Source organism: Pipra filicauda, unplaced genomic scaffold (genome assembly GCF_003945595.2).
Source record: "Pipra filicauda isolate LSUMZ 115617 unplaced genomic scaffold, ASM394559v2 scaffold242_size1167801_pilon, whole genome shotgun sequence".
In the NCBI taxonomy this organism is placed as follows: Eukaryota; Metazoa; Chordata; class Aves; order Passeriformes; family Pipridae; genus Pipra; species Pipra filicauda.
The window spans coordinates 667,696-684,085 of NW_024104357.1; the positions used below are offsets into that span (position 1 = coordinate 667,696).

At 38.8% G+C, this 16,390-nt stretch overlaps 1 protein-coding gene across 2 annotated transcripts in view; it reads left to right on the top strand.

Annotated features, from left to right (window-relative positions):
* The window catches only part of PIK3CA (phosphatidylinositol-4,5-bisphosphate 3-kinase catalytic subunit alpha), a 34,856-nt gene that overhangs the window by 8,279 nt on the left and 10,187 nt on the right, over positions 1–16,390 (top strand). The window contains exons 1-7 of one of the 2 annotated variants that reach the window (XM_027709880.2): positions 1,353–1,467; positions 7,945–8,358; positions 9,879–10,088; positions 10,757–11,007; positions 12,624–12,869; positions 13,711–13,796; positions 15,637–15,742. In XM_027709880.2, the coding sequence (XP_027565681.1) occupies positions 8,007–8,358; positions 9,879–10,088; positions 10,757–11,007; positions 12,624–12,869; positions 13,711–13,796; positions 15,637–15,742 (1,251 nt within the window). In that variant the 5' untranslated portion in view covers positions 1,353–1,467; positions 7,945–8,006. Of the gene's footprint in view, positions 1–1,352; positions 1,468–7,944; positions 8,359–9,878; positions 10,089–10,756; positions 11,008–12,623; positions 12,870–13,710; positions 13,797–15,636; positions 15,743–16,390 lie in introns of those variants that run through there. The other variant, XM_027709885.2, reaches the window with a different exon arrangement.

A 16,390-nucleotide genomic window follows, 5' to 3' on the forward strand; every position in this document is an offset into this window, starting at 1 on the left:
TGGTGTGGGGGGGGTAGGCAGGGCAGTCTCAGTCTGTTGCTGGAGTAAATAAAGGTCTGTTGATAATATTCTGTGTAAAACTGTTGCTGCTTACTTTTCAGCAGGGTTATCATCTACTGCTAAATAAATATTTGGTTAATCACCATTGACTCTGTATCACAAACAAGTTTACTATGGAGTAGGACTGCAGTGTTTCCAACTTGAAAAGCCGTGGGGTTTTCCAGTTGCGGTTACAGCTCGTGTAGCTTCTACAGGGCAGGGTTTGCGAGGAACTGGGTTTGTTTGCCTGCTATCTTATTCCACGTGTCTTTGTATTGGACAGTTTGCTAAGAACTGTCTGAATTTCAGCTGTTTACAGCACTAGTGTGTTTAGCTGCAGAATTGAATTTTTTTTTTTCATTACAGTGGCTGTGTCTTTGTGTTAACTCTGCCACAAACTTCCTTCTCTCAACAAATGGTTTTGAAAAGGGAGCTAAGAAATAGCTCAATGGAGAAAGTATTGTGTCTGTTTTTCAGTTTAGGAGCTCAAACAAAGAGAAAAATAAAACAACCTACTTCTACAGCTTTTGCCAAGGCAATTGTTCCTTACAAATGTCCTAACAAAAATGAAGTTGCATCCCATCCTCTCTTTTCCAGTAAATAAAAGATAATTATTTCTGCTAGCCGAATTCGGTAAGTCCATGCAGAAGTTTTTTGTTTTTACACATTAGTTGCTTTCAGGGTCTGGAGTAACTTAGTATAGCAGAAAGCCATTATCTCAGTTTAAAGTTGCTGCCAGATTCCATCCCAAGAAATGTTACATGGGAAGTACACAAGATACTGTAAGTCAGTCTGAGTCTGATGTCTTTCTCAGCTGCGTCTTAGTAAAAAAAGGGCTCACAGGGTGAATATTTTGTGTAGAGATAATTGTAAATTAGTAAACAGGAGTGGGCCTAATCTCAGTCACATTTTCTGAGGAACACACAGTGCTCTTTGTGCCTTCCATCCAGAGGAGCTGGCCAGGTGAACGTTATGGATTGAACCGTCTTGATGCTGTTGCTTGTGTTAGAGAGGCAAATGGGGTCTGTGTGAGGTCTGCAGCACCTCCGGGGTTTTATTGCCATTCTTTCCCTGCCCTTCTGGGTATGGACAGTGGGAGAGGAAATCTTTCCTCTTCCTCAATGCAACTGGAGGTTTATCTTGCTGCAACAGAGGGAGTTACTTCTAAAAGCCGAGGTGACGTGCCCCGGGGAGGTCAGCACTAGGGAAGGCCCTATCCCAGGTCTGCTCCACAGCTGCTCCCATCGCGTGGAGAGTCGGACTCGGCCGGAGTGCGGAACACCTGGATTAACTCTGCTCTGGTTCCTTGTCTGTGTGCCAGCACTTCCTGTTTTTAAAGATCCTGTTTACTGTCTGCAGTCCAAATATCCCAGGAAGGTGGGAGGATGGGAAGAAACATGGAAAGAAAACTAAACAGCGTTATTTAAGGTGGACTTTTTATATTTTTAGTTATGTATTCGGCATTTGTTACTTCTCAAATCAAGCTTAATGAATTACATTCTAGAGTAATCTTTTGTTTACATCATTTTGCACTAATTTCCAAAAGCAGAACTGCATGCAAAAGAGCTGACATTGAAATCTTTAATATTTGTAGCAAGGAGCAGAGTATGGTTTGTGGTGTACTTTTGCTTCATGTTCTTTCTATTCATGTTCACATAAAACAATGTTTGTCAGTCATATGAAATGGAGTATTAAAGAAAAATATGTAATCAAAGAAAAACCTTATTTCTGTGGGTACAAAGTGGCATGTTGCTCTGATCTTGTTGCCAAACTTTAAGGCTTTTTATTTAAAGAGCTTGAAAGAGTTTGTGTGATGCTCACTGAGCTCCAGAGCTCACACCTCGCTGTGGAGGAACAGCTCCAACCAGACCAGAACTAGGTGAGAGAGAAATTCTCATCCTGCTACGCAGCAAGCCAAGCTAATTGCTGAAGTAATGAGTAAGCAGATATGTGAAGTGTAAAGAGAAGATGCCTTGCTTTTCTAATTCTTTGTTGTGCTTTATGACTATTAGTCCTCTATAAATAACAAAGTCCTGCCCTTTGAGGTGGATCTAGAAATGGAATTACTGAATGATTTCGGACTAAAAAGGGAGATTTAATTCCAGGGTTTCCTTTGTTTAATTCTGCCTTTAACTGGAAGAAAATGTTCTAGGACAGACATTCTGCCTTTGGTATGTCATGGGATCCCTAGGGGAAAAGCACAGTCGTAGTGGGAATTGTAGAGGTCACCAGCAACTTGTGAATGTTTCTTTCTCGTGATCCTGTTTTCGTGGCTCCCAGACACTGAGTGAAGCTATAAACACTGTGCCTGCATGGGTGGGGGAGGGTGGTGAACAAGGGGATTTGAAAATAAGAATTCGCAAAGCTCTTTTGATTTTTCTTGGAGAGTAAAAAGAAATATTCCAGCAATAGTAAATCTTTTTAAACTCTTCATCTCGGTTTTATTACAGCTGTTTGATCCTTTGTTTTATTCAGTAACATAAAACACGTATTACCTCTTGGGCAATACTTTATAGTGAGTTCCTTTTTTTCAGGATGACCTCACCATTAATTTTATTCGTGGTATCTGAAAGTCACTACAAGAATATTGTATTCTGAAATTTAAAAAAAAACCTGGACATAAGGTAACTTTAAAGAAAACAGCTCTGAAATGTAGTTGCCCCATGCTCTTGTATCTAACTCGACTGAAACTGCTTTTCACTAATTTTCAGTGAGGTTTTACATTCACAGGAAAGAATGATCTTGTATTTCTGCTGTACTGTAATTCTACAGATGCTACCAATAACTTCAGCTCCTTCTAGAGCCAGGCAAATGTACTTGGCCCTGTTTTTGAACGTGGGAAGAAGTAGGTAGCTACAAATAAAATTGGTGGTGTTTGGAACTATTTGCCCGTTTCAGAGGGAAACTAGTTGCTAAAATGTTTTTGACAGTGTTAAACCCTTCTGTTTTGCTTCCCTTGAGCTGCTGTTTGTGATCAGATAAGCAATTCCGTGTATCCGCGTGTTTTCTGGGAAATAAGGATGAAAGCAGAACATAAAAAATGAGACACGACTGCAATGCAACGTCTTCTGTTTTCTATTCTAAACAAAGCACTATTTCTACCATTTAAATGTGTGTAATAATGTTTTCATGGAGGACAGTTTCAGACATCTTTGTACCAGTCTTCCCGGATTTTGGAAAAGTGCCAGCTTGGCGAGGAGGAAGAACAAAAGGACAGTACTGAAAATATCTAGTGTGAGGCAGTCTTACTGTCACCACACAGCAGGTTTGGACAGCAGCAAAATTAGACAGGCAACTCTGCCCAGTTTTCTTCATGTTTTGGAGTTCCTGATGTTTCTGAAGATGAGGATAAAACATTCTGCCATTTAGGAAGTTTGAAATGTCTCTTGCATTCCGAAAAGTGTTGTTCTTGTTCCAGGAACTCTTTTATCTACACAAACCCACAGCTTCTGTTTTGGAGATTCCACAGTATTTTATAAAGGCTTATTTGGGGTTCATACCTGGAAGTTCATGATTCTGTCAATTTGATAGAGAATTAAGGTTATTTAATGAATAGAAGCCTTTTTCTTAAGGCAAAGCCGGGATTCTAGAGGAAACTTCTGCCTGGAAAAGAAATCAAATTAGACACAAATTCTTACGAGCAGCTCTCTGATACCAAAGATACCACAAATTATTATAAAACATTGCTACATCCTGTCTGTAAAAACAGTGTAATGGGATTTGTCTTGTGACTGGAAAAACTAATGGGCCTCAATTAAAGTGTAGCAGTTTACTGAATGACTCATTCACTTTCAAATATGGACTGATAAAATTGCACTGAGTGTTTAGTCTGTCCTTTTGAATGGGTTTTGAAACACTAGCTGATGTTTATAGCAATGCAAAATTACTCAGTTCTCAGTCACTGGAATGGGTGCATCTCTTTGCATAAGCATCCCATACTTTATACATTCCATACAATGTTACAGCACAGTATATTTCTTGCTTCCTTCTATGCTTGCTAGATTTCTTGCTAGTTGATATATCAGAGATGAAAAAATTTCCTTCTAGAACCTGTAGGTCCTTGTTCTGATGAGAGAGAGCCTTAGCTATACATCTCCTAAAGGGAACAATAATTTTTTTTCCATAGATTGTCCCATTGACATGCACAGTGTCTCTTTACCTGTGAGGTGATAAAACTGTCACAGTTTACCAAAACCAAATTTTCTGAACTTGGAATCTCTTATTCTTAATAAGGGGTTATATCAGGTATATCAGATGATAGCTAATTTCTATCCTGTGAGAAAATAGATTATATAAATCAGCATTAATATGGTAAGTGTATCTGGATGCAAGTAGGAATCTGTGTTGTGGAAGGTATGTTGTTTATCTTCCCACTTTCTTCCACCACATGTATGTTTACTCTTTTTGAATGGAATCTCAAAACTTGATCACTTCTAGGTTGGATGCTCAGCAAGGGCAGCGGGTTGCTCTCCATCCATTCTCCTCCCAGCCTGTGTTTTTGCTTGGAAATGCCCTGACCCAAGTGCAGCAACTTGCACATGGCCTTGTTGAAGTTCCCAAAGTTTACACAGTCTCACCTTTCCAGCCTGTGCAGGTCCATCTCCCTGAGGATGCCACTTGTCCCTGGGCTCCTCTTGGACGTTGAACCGTTGTCCCCAACTCTTGAGTGCGACCATCCAGCCAATTCCTTATCCACTGAGCAGTCTGTCTGTCATATCCATGTCTCCAGTTTAGAGACAAGGGTGCGGGACATGTCAAGTGTTTTGCACAAGCCCAGGTGTCCCAAAGCTTTTGGCAGGGGAAAAATGTTTAAAGTGCTTTTGGAAGGTCAGGGATTGCAGGTGTGGTGTAGCGTTCATTTGAAGTGTTTGCCTCTACCCTTAGTTTGACTTAAATAACATTTCTCTAGAATTCCCTTAAAATTATAGTCCTCTCACTGTCGAAGAACATAATTGATTCTATTTATTCCAGGCAGCCTTCCAGATTTGAAAGTGTACACAGAAACACAAGCTGCCAGCTATACTTCAAAACTGTTTCTGTTTACATTTTTGCTTTCCAAATCCAAACCCTGGAGGCGTGATTACATGTGCAACTGAGATGAATGTGCACACAGAATGACTGTGTGCACCATTCCAGCACATGTCTGTATCCCAGTTTAAAACAAAAGCTTCTGTCTTGGTGCAGTTGCTCTAAAAAGTGCAGGTTTTGGGATGTCATTTCTGGACCGTTCGCAAGTTTTTGAAGAAATGGTGTTGAGTTGTCATTTACCATTTGAATTATTTAAGAAGCCAAGGCTGACATTTATTTTGAAGAGACACTTGGCTCGAAGGATTTAATATGTATGCGTGTGTCCCCCACTGCTGCCTCTGGTTCTTTGTTGGCAATTGTTGGTGAGGAGGAAGGAAAAATTACAGTGGAGCGAACCACCATTCTTGCAGTGAAAATGGGCTCTTACAGTTCAGAGGAGTCTCAGCAGGATTGTGAAACTCAAAGACTTCTGATATAAACTCAGTCAAGTGTTGTAAATATTTAATTTGACTGTGATCCATCTATACTACCATTGTATGTGTGTGGACAGGAAAAGTTCATTTAACTGCATATTTGTGTTTGTTTGGGGGTTTCGTGCTGGTTTATGCCATAACAGTGATGTGTTTCTGCCTGTGATTGTAATTAAGAAATGTAATTTGATGGCACTTGATGCAGTGATGTGGGGAGGGAGTCTTGTTCATGCTTTGACTGATCAAACAGATGCCATTTAACCTGTGTATTTCTTTTTATCTATAAGCTGAGGATAGTTATCGGTAATTTGGAATCCTCTAAGTTACTCTAAATGGTGTTATTTGGGTTCACTGGTAATGTTTTGTAATTGGTAAGCTTCCCAAGTTTGCCTCTTTAAATACACTGTGTGTGCTTAGAACTTTCCATTTCAGCATCCGCTCACTGAGACTATTACAATGATGAGGGAAATAAAACAGCTTCTTTAAGCTCTCTTTGAAAAAGAAGTCATTTGCAAAGCCTTTCTAAATATGCATGAGGTATTAGTGGAAAAGCATTTTTCTAAATCTGCAGTGGCACTTCAGTACTTGTGTGGATATTTTTAAAAGCCCAAACTACAACTACAAAGGAGGGATTAAAAAAGACAACCCTATTGCTACTCAGAGTTGCTTAGGAAGCAGTGGATTTGGGAAAACATCATTTTCATTCTAATGCTTCTTTGTAAGAACTGGAGTGTGGCAAGAGCAGGTACTGGATGTACTTGGAAGAAAACTTTTCAGAAAATAAGTACCAAGACGTAGGAGTGCAGAAGTGAGGATAATTATTTTATTTTTTAACTTATGTAAAAAAATTATATATAAATTTTATATCTTTATAAATTTATTCATATATACACAGTGTATATTTATATAAATATATATTTTAAAGAGGGGAAGTTTAGTCTAGGTGGATACTAGAAAAAAATTCTTTGCTGTGAGGGTGGTGAGGCACTGGCACAGGCTGCCCAGAGAAGTTCTGGATGCCCCGTCCCTGGAAGTGTTCAAGGCCAGGTTGGACAAAGCCTTGAGCAACTTGGTGCAGTGGGAGGTGTCCCTGCACGTGGCAGGGGGTTGGAACGAGATGATCTTTAAGGTCCTCTCCAACCCTTAACATTTGATGATCCTGTAATGGATGCCTGTAAAATTAAGAGCAAGGAATGCAAAGATAAGGAACTTTGTTTCAAAATAAAAAATCTGGGATACTGGGTGAAAGTAGCAGGCCTCAGAACAAAGAACAAGTATTTTGCAACGTGAAATGTTCTTCACTCTTGTCCCAGGATACCAACAGTTTATGTGTGAAAACATCCTGAACAAATTCAGCAGTTCTTGATGGATTTCTTTTGCAAATACAGAAATGTTACCTCTGGTTAAGGACATTAAAAATAGGTAGCGATTACGAGTGTTTATTGGTGAAGTATCACCGTGTGCCTGCCTGGTGGTTCTGCTCTTTTTTTGGCATCTGCCCTTGGCCCCTGGGCTACAAGACATCTCTGCTCTGTCCAGATACTGTGTTTCTTGTAGCTGCTCTAGGGTGGCATGAGCAGCACAGCTGGAAGGTCAGACACGTGTTCCTCTCCTTTCCTTTGGCCTGGCAAAGACATTCATGCAGCTGCCAAAGGGAACTGGAACAGGGAATCAATGCTAAGTAAAACAAGCCCAACTAAAAACTGTTAATGGAGCTCACTTCTTCTGTCTCATTCATGGAAGAAAAGGTTTTGTTGCAATAAGTAACTTATACTAATTCAGAAAAGCTACAGCCAATCTTGTGTGTACATGGATTCTTAAAATCAAGCTTAGAGGTTTTAATAAATATTTATAACTATTATGTTACTGTTGTTTGAATACTTCAGAGGGTTGAGATTAGAAAATAGTTTAAAAAAGAAGTATAGAAGCATTGGTTTTGGCTAAACTTAACAAAGCAGATGGTTTGTATCATCCACGTGATAATATGTTTCTCTTTACAAATTAAAAATGTGAAGAACTGGGTTTGAGGTTTGTTTAAAAATTTCTGTAATAAATTGAATATTAGATATTTTCATCTCTCGTGCTACTGAAGTGTTATAATCACCACTTACAAGGTCCAGGTAAAAAAAAAAAAATCCTCTATTTTTAAGACCATGTGTATATTGGCATTTTTTCCAAACTAATATGATTCTGCCATTAACTGTTTTGTTTGAGTAGATATTTAGACAAAATACAAGTTCCTTAGGCATCAGTTGTATCAAGTCTTTTTTTGTGAATGTAAAATACAGCCACGAATATTCGTCTGTAATTACTGTAATTACCAGCGGTGTTCGAACAGTTTAATCTGAAATCCCCGGCGATGTTTGTATTTTAAATTTTAATATTCAGATTTCTGATTCTTCCTCAGGTTTGCGCGTACGAGTCGCTGCTTGAAGGGCTTGGAGTGCAAAGTTATCTCAAGAATTAAAAATGCCTCCCCGACCATCATCTGGTGAACTATGGGGCATCCACTTGATGCCACCGAGGATCCTTGTGGAGTGTCTTCTCCCGAACGGAATGATAGTGACACTAGAATGCCTCCGTGAGGCCACCTTACTGACTATTAAACATGAACTCTTTAAAGAAGCAAGAAAATACCCTCTCTATCAGCTCCTTCAGGATGAATCTTCTTACATTTTTGTAAGTGTTACGCAAGAAGCGGAAAGAGAAGAATTTTTTGATGAAACACGGAGACTTTGTGACCTGCGACTGTTTCAGCCTTTTCTAAAAGTTATTGAACCAGTAGGTAACAGAGAAGAAAAGATTCTTAATAGAGAAATAGGTGAGATTATATTTTATTTAAACATAGCTAACCTGTTTAACTGACTACTCCTCTTCAAAATATAAAGAATTGAGATGGGTTGTGTTTGTCACATTTGCATTTCGTAACTGTCAGTTGTTGCATCAAATGTCCAAGGATGCTGATCATAGTAGAGCCAATATTTGTAAACTGTGAGTTAAACTCCTTTTGCTGTTCTAGTTCATTCACATCTAAAGCCTTGGCTTTGTAAAACATATTTGTACTTGCCTGTGGGTTAGAGGATATCTTTTTGCTTGTCTCTTATTATCAGGATTTTGCATTATTGCAGAGCAAAGCCTGTTGTATTTTTTGGGAAGTCAATCATAATTTGTTTTGAAGTTTACAGAATTCTCAATTTTGGATTTAACTACAAATCTTAAACCACATTTGCAATAACACGTTTTCTCTGGCTTGCTTAGAAAGTGAAATTTCTTAGGTGGGTTTTGTCTTCCCTTTTCCCCTTTGGACAAAAGAGCATGGAAAGAGGAGGGAAAAAACACCTGAGGTTGGAGAGGGAGAGAGGAGACAAATTGTGATGTTTTGAATCATCTCTGAAGTAGCTTATTGTTTTCCACGATCCACTGAGGAAGCACAGGGAGACTGGCATATATTCCAGCATCTTGGTTAAGTATTAAATTCAGGCAATACAAACATCCCCACTCCTGTTTCATTGCTAACAAGGGAGTACTGCAGTAGTAGAGACTTGTCAACTGGAAATACTTGTTCTGGGGTGCTCCTAATTGTTAAATTATTTAATAGTTGTGAATGCATCGTAAGTAAACTGCTTCTGTTTTGTAAAGCTCAACCAGTTCAGGACTAGGGGAGAGCAGAGGTCAGGTAACCCTGCTACACGACAATTGAAAGGTTCCATTTGAACATTCATGCATAAATAATGATATATCCAAGTCACCTCATTAAAGCAAATGGAATTACTTCTAAGACTGAGGACTTGAGAGAAGTGGACTGTTATTACATGAATCTTTGCCAAAGAGCTTAAGTTCAGTATCTCTTGGTGTGCTTTTGTGTGTCTTAAATAATGTAGGTCATTAAACAAAAGTATTAATAGCTGTCATTCAGTTGTAAGCACAGTTGATTATGGTCCTAATAACTACCAACAATCCTGCCAGGGTTTTAGAAAAAATCAGGTGTCACAGCTCCTCTGGTCCCCTTAGGAAACTTTGTGCTGACTTCAAAGGAAGTTCAGTACTGGTCCTTTTCCTCCAGGAGGAATGTCAGCTGTGAGAGCAGTGATTTAAGGCTTCCAGGATCTTCAGGGAATGGGCACCTGTTTTCTAACCTTTTCTGTGTCTGCTAAGTGCACTTGACTTTAGAATTGTGTGGTTCTTGAATGATGTAAAACAATTATGTAGAAGCCAATGTTTAAGACAGGTATTTTATGCTACATTTTGTTTAAGACATGCTTTTTTTGGTGACTGACAGAAGGAATCTTTAGCTGTAATTGTCAGTTACAATTATTTCCTCATGCTGCTTCTATGCTGCAGGTTTTGCTATTGGCATGCCTGTCTGTGAATTTGACATGGTCAAGGATCCAGAAGTACAAGACTTTAGAAGAAACATTCTCAATGTTTGTAAAGAAGCAGTGGATCTTCGAGATGCCAATGCACCGCACAGCAGAGCACTGTATGTCTACCCTCCAAATGTAGAGTCTTCAGCTGAACTACCCAAACACATATACAATAAACTAGACAAAGGTAAGATCAATATTTACAGTAGAAACAAATGTATTTTCAGTGTTTGAAGTCAAAAAGTACAGCTGTTGACTGAGGTAAATCACTGTTTTATGTACTGTATTTAGTACACTATAGCAATCCCTTACACCTTAAGTTCTTCAGAATAATTTTCTTGATAGAGTGTGGGTTCAAAAGAATAATTAAAATTACGCTTTTTGCTATTCCGATAACTAAATCTTGAAATATAACTCGGTAAATAGAGGTGACTTTTTAATGGGTTTTGCAGTTTTCTATGACATTCAGAAATCTGGAATTAAATCATGCTGAATCAGTGAGTTATCTTGCAGTCCTGAAATATGAGTGAGTTACTGCTGTTTTCTTGAAGGCCAAATAGTCAGTAGTATTCAGTTAATAAAAACATTCTTAACCTCAGGGCTAAAAGTTTGAATTTACACTAGAGTCAAAAATAAACTGAGTGCACCCAGTTCCTTGCAGAAGTTATAAACCCCTCTGTCAGTTTGGACTATGAATGTTGCTTACATCTTTATTTAATACTGAAAGCAATTCTCTGTGTTGGGAAGGAGGTGAGAGTTGTTTGGTTTGGGTTTTTTGGGGGGGGGCAGTTTGTGCTTTTTGTTTTGAAACTGCATTAAAAAGATAGACCTAACATGATTTTACATTTGTTCTAGGGCAAATTATAGTGGTGATATGGGTAATAGTCTCACCAAACAATGATAAGCAGAAATACACCTTAAAAATCAACCATGACTGTGTGCCTGAGCAAGTTATTGCTGAAGCAATTAGGAAGAAAACACGAAGTATGTTGCTGTCATCTGAACAACTGAAACTTTGTGTCTTGGAGTACCAGGGCAAATATATCTTAAAAGTGTGTGGCTGTGATGAATACTTGCTAGAAAAATGTCCACTGAGCCAGTACAAGGTAAGTAACATGAAGGATGTATTTTGAACTGCACTAAAATAGTCCAAATCTGTGGGGGAGAAAAGGGATCAATTTTAGGTTTGACTTTTTCATTAAATTAATCCAAGACATAGAAAGTAACAGTGTATGGCCCTTTAAACAAATTGGCTGATGCACGTGTGTAGTGTGCATATTTGTTGCTTTATGTGCTTCAAAAGAGCATGAGGAGAAAATGTAATTTAAACTAGAATTTGTGTCACTAGCGTAATTTTTATTCTTCTTTCTTAACTCTAACATTACTGATAAATCAGTGGTAGGTACTTTTAGAAATATCCTAGATTTTTAATGGCAGGAGATGAGTTAGATTTGAATAGTGCTGATGCAACACCAAAGGAAATTCAATCAGATTGTAAATTATGAGACAACTGTTGCTACTGTAAATCTTGTCCTAAAGGGGTGGAAAAAGAGAAAACTCTCTTTTCCTGTTACTTACATCTTTATCACTTCTTTAATAAGATAAAAAATGTAAACCTCCAGCACCACAGAAATCATTGCTAAGCCTTGCTTGTGTCTGTCTGTCCTTCACTGCCTGGGTTTTGTTAGTGCTGGGAGTGTGAGACAGAACATTTGACAGAAGAGCATCTGAGCAGCCCTCTCTGGAACAGACAATAATGTCACCCTGTAGATTTCCTGACAGACTGCTGCTGCTTCCTCTCTGAGGAGTGAATTGTTGTAATAAACAGCTTCCATTCCTTCAGCTAAAATGGTTAACAGTCTGATCTTCAGAGCAATGGAGGAGAGAAGGAGGGGTGGGGGATCCTGAGTAATGGGAAAAGCAGCTCTTTACTATGGGAGCTGGGGAACAAGTGCAGGCATACATGAATAATTCTGTAGAGTCATCTTAAGATCAAACACCAGACCTATTTGATCTAGCGTGGCTTCCTCAGAAGCATCTGGTTTGCCTTTGCTGTGCTGCAGCAGAGCTTGCTCATTAACTCCAGGGCTGGACCTGAATTAATACTGTATTTTGTGGTGCTGTTGCCAGACTAAATACTCTCAGCACTCAGACCCGACTGGACACCAACAGCCTTACAGCTAAAGTGTGTCAGGAGCAGAGTCTGTCAGGATCAGTGCTGAGTGTAAGGTAATAAGCACAACTGAACCAAAAATGACTGTCTGCCATTTGCCTCGTGCTCCTGCCTGTGACCAGGAGTACCAGTCACCTGTGCTAGGGCTGCACAGCAGGCTGGTACAGCACTTGCTGTTCAAAAACGTGTCAACTGCTTCCAGGGGCAGCTCAAATCCGCCTGCTTTGTGCTGCACTGCACCAGAGCTAAAGAGCTATACAAGAAACCTGACTGTTTTTGTCAGCTCTGCTCCCTCTCTCCAGTTCAACCTCTTGTTGTAGACATTGTTCATATCACAAAATCTGTATGAAGTGCAGCTGTGCAACCCTATCCAGCATGTATTGAAACTTTTGGATGTTGTAACTATGAACACCGTAAAGGGTGTGCACACAGGGACACAGCAAGCTCTTTAAATACGCTTTTACTTTTCTGATTTCCTGCATAGGTTTGAATTACCAGGAGTGTAGACTTTTAAAACATACAGCATTTTTTGGGTTTGTTTTGCTGCAGTACATAAGAAGCTGTATAATGCTTGGTCGGATGCCCAACCTGATGCTGATGGCCAAGGAAAGCCTGTACACCCAGCTGCCCCTGGACACCTTCACAATGCCATCCTACTCCAGGCGGATCTCCACAGCTACACCCTACATGAACGGAGAGGCTACAACCAAATCCCTCTGGACTATAAACAGTGCTCTCAGAATAAGAATCCTCTGTGCAACCTATGTAAATGTGAACATTAGAGACATAGACAAGGTAAAGGCGTCACATGATTTTCAGCAGCTCATAGTTTTCCTCCTGAGTTTTCGGTTCTGCATTGACACTGGAAAAGAGGAGTTATTTAACTAGAAAATTAAACCACTTTTTATTTAAATTGAAGTGCTCGATTCTAAAGAATATGTCCACGTTTCAGCATATGGAAACTTGTATACTGCTTAAAAAGTTCAAGTTGTGGTAATTAGCTAAATATTCTGCCTGGGAGAAGCAGGATTCAGTTTGCATAGTTCCCTTCAGCAGAGTACGTAATGGATAGAAAAAGAAAACCCATGTTGCTTCTAAATAATTATGTTTAAGGATGTGTTACAGTAATTGACAGTACTTTTGGTTAGGGGATGCTGCTGTCTGGGTTTATGACAAGAGAGGCGTGGGGTGATAAGGCAGAAAAGGCAGGTGGAGGGTTCAATCCCATTGAAGACATCTACAACCCTGGCTCTCTTTCCTCAGAATTTGTTCGGTGTTTTTTTTCACTGTACCTCGGCACAGGAAAAAATGAGAATAAATTCCAGAGTTGTTTTTTTTTAGTGTTCAAGTTGATTACTTTATTTTTTAAGGACTAGTTTTGCAATTAGTAAGGAAGAAGACCAAAATGTTTTTTCTAGAAGGGTTTGCTTATATGCTTGGCTTCACACCTGACAGAGCGTGAATTAATTTGGGTTGGGGAATGTTGGAGCTGTTTGGTTTTCAGTTTTGTTTTTGTTTTGCACTGGCTGAAAATGAAAGGATAATGGGTTGTAATCCTGGTATGTGTTGATAGCAATGCAAAAATTTGTTTATAGTAATATTTCAGAGACAGTACTAATATGGATGTTGTTTTCAGATCTATGTTAGAACAGGTATCTACCATGGAGGGGAACCTTTGTGTGACAATGTGAATACTCAGAGGGTACCTTGTTCTAACCCCAGGTAAGTTAAACACCTGAGTGACTATAGGGAACCTGATTTCCAGGGCATCATAAATGATAGCACTGAGGGAGTAAAGGCTCCACTTAGCCATTACTTCACTCAGGTAGAGCTCCTTGCTGGGAATCCTTTGCCTTAAGTTTTGTAAAAATATATTACATAACCCTATATATAAAAATAACATTAATTTAATTCAAACACAAGCATTTTATCTTGCATATAAAAGTATAGTTTCTTTACTGAACAGATCAGTTTTACATGAGCATTTACTGTCGCCTCTGAAACACCAATATAATTCATATATATAAACTATAATTCATAATTCACTCATTAATACTGTGAAACCAGCACAGCTCTAGGAAACTGAGCTCTGGTTTTGCCTGTGGATCAGCAGCAGGTGTTCCAGCTGCAGGTTCAGATTTCACTCTCAGCACGAGGCAGTGTGATGTCATGTAACCTGCAAATTGGTTCTGGGGAGGTTGCACAGTTTTCCAAAGGGGAACCACGTGGATGTGGAGAGATGGGTATCACCTGCTAACGTGGAAGTGACTGCCAGAGCTGGGCTGATTTTCCAGGGTGTTTGACATACTGTCAATATTATCTGGGAAAAAAAATTACCTGAACTCACGAGGGCAAAAACAATTTTTATATATGTTTATATATAAACACTGAAGACATCTTTTAGCTGCCTGTTCTCATAACTTTAACTAATGAGGAGGTGTGAAGTTCCAGCATCTGCTAGGATTAGATGCAAAGTATGTGTGCAGAAGTAATTCTTGACTTGCATTTTCTGAGTTCATGTCTTTATTAATAAATTTTGAAACTTTTATTTTTATCTGTACGTTTTCTATGAATATGATTAGGTTTTATAATTAAAGGGCTAATAATATACATAGTTGTTGAAAAATAGACTCTCCTTCTGAGTTGCCCTGAATATAGCTGTACTTGAACTGATAGTTTAAACTGTTTCAGAGAGAAAATCTGGGAAAGGTGGTGAAGGTTATGACTTAAAAACATGAATATAATTGCACAGATTTCTATTTTATGAAATGAACACATAAGAAAAGCGAATTGAAGGTTATCTGCCAATTTCTTCATTCTTAGAGAAAGGCTTTCACAGTTATTTCTATGTAAAACTGCTTTTAGTAGCTACAGACACATTGAAAAAATTAATGCTGTCCTTGGAAGCTGCTGCCTCTTTCAACTGAGAAAATTCAACATGACAATCTGCTTAGGAGAAGAAACTGTATTCAGAAGTTCCTCTTCAGAAGCACAGTACTTCCAACTGAGAGCTAAATTCTACTTAGAGAAGCTAATGAAAACAGAACCAATCTGTGCTCTTGTTACTATAGTAAATAAAATAATCTTTGAGTTAGGAATATTGATTTGAGTTTCCGTGTTATATCCCCATCTTGCAGTTATCTTTTTCAGCAGTTCAAATTTGATTCAGTTCTGAAAGCTATGCCACGTTTTTCCCAGTTTCTTTTTTTCCCTGAAGTGAAAAATATTTCACAGGCTAAACCTTACATCGGTAAGGTTTATATTGCATATATTGTATATATGCAAATCCATTATGTTTAGGTTGCAGGAATGGAACCTACCACGATTTTTTAAACAGTGTTGGTGCTAGAAGGCTGCTGGGGAGGTTACCATTCCCAAAAGAAGTGGATGTGGTCAAATGTGTATATGGAGATCCCTTTTCAGTGAGAAAATGTACTCTTTATGCACATACAGAGTTTAGACTGGAATATAACAAGTGCCTTTTGGTGTAACTCTTGATTGAATGCACTTGCCTGCATGCTCTCCTTTAGCCTGGTTTAATTCTGCCTTCTGAATCCTGCAGATGGAATGAATGGCTGTTGTATGACATGTACATTCCTGATCTCCCACGTGCTGCTCGGCTCTGCCTCTCGATCTGCTCCGTTAAAGGCCGGAAGGGAGCTAAGGAGGTAAAATGCTTCATGGATTTAATGCACTAATGAGCAAAAGCTACTTAAATCAAGTTTGGGAAAAACATGTGGTAAATGCTGTCCTGGCAAGGAGTCTTAGTGCACTGTTTGATTTGAATCTGCTTAAAATAGGGTGGGGTTTTTTTTCTTGTGTCTTATTCAGGCTACCACTATTTTTGTGTTTGGAAATTAAACTACACAGAAAAAAGCTTATGAGTTGAGCCCTGTAAATCACGTCTATGCTGCATTTCCAGACACAAAGACCAGTGTTAGTGTTTTGAGGTGGAAATGCCTTTAAACTTAATTTTGTAAACCCATGTTACTAATTTATTTATCTTTAAAGGACGATATTTACACTTTTAGAGTTGAATTTTCAAGTAAAGAAAATCTGTGTTCCTATAGCATTTGATGAAAGATCTCAAGTAATAATTTTTAATAGTTTACGTGCAACATCTAATTCTAGCCACCAGCATCATTACATTCTGGGTTTGAGTGTGTGTCACAGGTACTATATTAGGAGGGTTTTGTCTTGGATACTTCCAGGGATGGAGCATCCACAGCTTCTCAGGGCAACCTGTGCCAGTGTCTGACCACCCCTACAATAAAAAAAAAATAATAAATATTTCTTTTGCATAATCTAAAACTATT